The sequence below is a fragment of the Emiliania huxleyi genome (assembly GCF_000372725.1).
Source record: "Emiliania huxleyi CCMP1516 chromosome Unknown EMIHUscaffold_1166, whole genome shotgun sequence".
NCBI classification, from domain to species: Eukaryota; Haptophyta; order Isochrysidales; family Noelaerhabdaceae; genus Emiliania; species Emiliania huxleyi.
Window position 1 is genome coordinate 6,901 of NW_005201424.1, and position 2,492 is coordinate 9,392.

At 74.7% G+C, this 2,492-nt stretch overlaps 1 protein-coding gene across 1 annotated transcript in view; it reads right to left on the minus strand.

Annotated features, from left to right (window-relative positions):
* Window positions 1-260: 260 nt before the first annotated feature.
* The window catches only part of EMIHUDRAFT_122203 (hypothetical protein), a gene marked incomplete at both ends in the record, with an annotated part of 6,073 nt that continues 3,841 nt past the window's right edge, over window positions 261-2,492 (minus strand). The window contains 3 exons of the mRNA XM_005791033.1: window positions 261-524; window positions 803-1,267; window positions 1,342-1,815. Of these exons, the coding sequence (XP_005791090.1) occupies window positions 261-524; window positions 803-1,267; window positions 1,342-1,815 (1,203 nt within the window). The remainder of the gene's footprint in view (window positions 525-802; window positions 1,268-1,341; window positions 1,816-2,492) is intronic.

Here is a 2,492-nt window from a genome sequence, read left to right on the forward strand (position 1 = left end):
GGCGGCCCTCTCCTCCTCCGCGTCCGAGTCGTCTGGGTCGGACTCGCTCAGCCTGGAGTACGAGACGCGCGCCTTCTAGGAGCCTTCTAGGAACCTTCTACTAGGAACCTTCTAGGAACCCTCTAGGAACCTGGAGTACGAGACGCGCGCCCGCCCGCCGCGGCCCCACCGGTTCTCCCACGCCCACTCCGGAGGCGGCGCGCCCGCCCCTCCAACCTAGAAGGTTCCTAGAAGGTTCCTAGAAGGCTCCTAGAAGGTTCCTAGAAGGCGCCCGCCCCTCCAACCTCCCGCAGCAGCGCCGTCACCCGCGGGTGGTCGCGCAAGTGGTTGCGGTCGGCAAGAGCGAAGAGCAACGCGCTCTGCGCCTCACGGGGACAGCTCGCGCCGCCGCCGCCGCCGCCGCCGCCTCCGCCTCCGCCGCCGCCGCCGCCGCCGCCGCCGCCGCCGCCGCCGCCGGCGGACAGCCCGGCCAGCCCGGCCAGCAGCGCGGCGTCGATACCGCGCAGCCGCTTGAAATCGACCGCCTGTGGGGTACGGGTGCCGAGATGTAGCGCCGAAATAGAGCCGCGATCTAGCCGGCATGGGGCCGCCTGCCGTGGCGGTGTGCAGTGCCGAGAAGTAGCCGCGATCTAGCCGAGATCTAGCCGAGCTCGAGCCGAGATCTAGCCGAGATCTAGCCGAGCTCGAGCCGAGATCTAGCCGAGCTCAGCCGAGCCTCGTCGAAGCGGCGAATGGCGTCGCTCAGCGCGCCCTCCCACGGGTGGGCCGCGTCTACTGGGCGTGTCCATGGCGTGTCGTGGACGTGTCCTGCACATGCGCCCTCCCACGGGGAGTCGCGTGTTGCAGCCGCACCCGCGCCAGCCTCGCCCTCGCCCTCGCCCGCGCATGCCTCGCCCGCGCATGCCTCGCCCTCGCCCGCCTGCTCGGCCTCGCCGGTCGGCTCGGCCGCGGCGGCGGAGGGAGGCAGGTTGGCGCTGCTCTCGCCGAAGATGGTGTTCTTTTCTTGCTCGTCCGGCCCGGCCGGCGGCACTGCGGCCGGCATCGCCCCGCCGACCGTCTCGAGCTCTGCCTCCGAGTCCGAGTCCGTCGCGAACTGCGCCTTCTTGACGAGCTGCAAGCGAAGTAGCGCGTACGCCGGCGGCGAGGCCGCCGCAGCGGACGCGGCGGCCGCCGGTGCCGGCGTGGCGCCGAGCTGTGGCGCGGCTGCAGGCACCGCAGGCACCACGAGCCGGACCGCTCGGTCTTCCCGCGCCGAGCAGAGGAGGACCTAATCCCATACCTCCACAGTATCGAATCCCGTGTGGGTTCCCTCCCATGGGTGGTGCGGTAGCAGAGGGTGACCGCTGGGTCGGCGTCCGTTGCGCCGCGCGGCGGCGCGGCGCGGCAGAGCACCGGGTGGAGCGGCGTCGCGAGCGGCAGAGCGAGGTGGGAGCGCATCGCCTCGGCCGCCCGCTGCAGCCGGCCGAGCTGCCGCTCCGGAGGGAGCCCCTTGGCTGCTAGCTCCGCCCGCAGCCCCGGCGCGCAGGAGGGCGGGAAGGGGCGAGGAGGCGGCTTCTCCTTCTTGCGCGCGCGCCGCCGCTTTGCCGCGACGGATGCCGCTTGCTCGGCCGTCGCACCCGAGGATGCCGCCGGCTTCGCTCCTTGACCGCCGGTGCCCGGCCCCGCCGCTTGACCGCAGATGCCCCCGTCTCCACTGGCGCCGTCGAGTGACGAGATTGCGCGAGATTGCCCCTCGAGTGACGAGATTGCGCGAGATTGCCCCTCGGCTCTGCAGGAGAACACGGCGGGCGAGCCGGCGGGAACCGGACACCCGGCCTCGGCGGCGTTCGCAGCGGCGGTGGTGGTGGCGGCGCTGGCGGTGGCGGCGGTGGCGGTGGTGGCGGCGGTGGCGTTGGCGGCGGTGGCGGCGGTGGCGGCGTTGGCGGCGTTGGCGGCGGCTGCGGCTGCGGCTGTGGCTGTGGCGGCGGCGGCAGCTGCCGCGGTCGCGGCTACAGTGGCGGTGGCGCCGCCGGTGCCTTTGCTCCATCGCGCGCCTGGCCGCGGGTGCGGTCTCGGGTGTGGCGCTTGGGCGGGCGCAGCCACGGCTGGCGCTTGGGCGGGCGCAGCCACGGCTGGTGCGGCCGGGGGGGGCGTCTCCGCTGTGCCTCCGGCCACGCCGCTCGGCGCTCCTCCGCCCTCTCCTCCGCCCTCTCCTCCGCCCTCTCCTCCGCCCTCTCCTCCGCTCGCTCCTCCGCCCTCTCCTCCGCCCTCTCCTCCGCCCTCTCCTCCCTCCTCGCACGGCGCCGCTGCCCGCGCGTCGCGCTCCGCCGACGGCGCCAGCGCGCCCTCCTCGCTGCTGTCGCTGCCCCTGTCGCTGCCCCTGTCGCTACCCTCGCCGCCCGCTTCCGGCGCGGCGGGTGCCGGGAGGAGACCCTCTCGCACGAGCATCTCGCGCCACCTCAGCTCTGCGGCGGAAGGCCCCGCCGCAGCCTCGCCGCCGCCGCCGCCGCCGC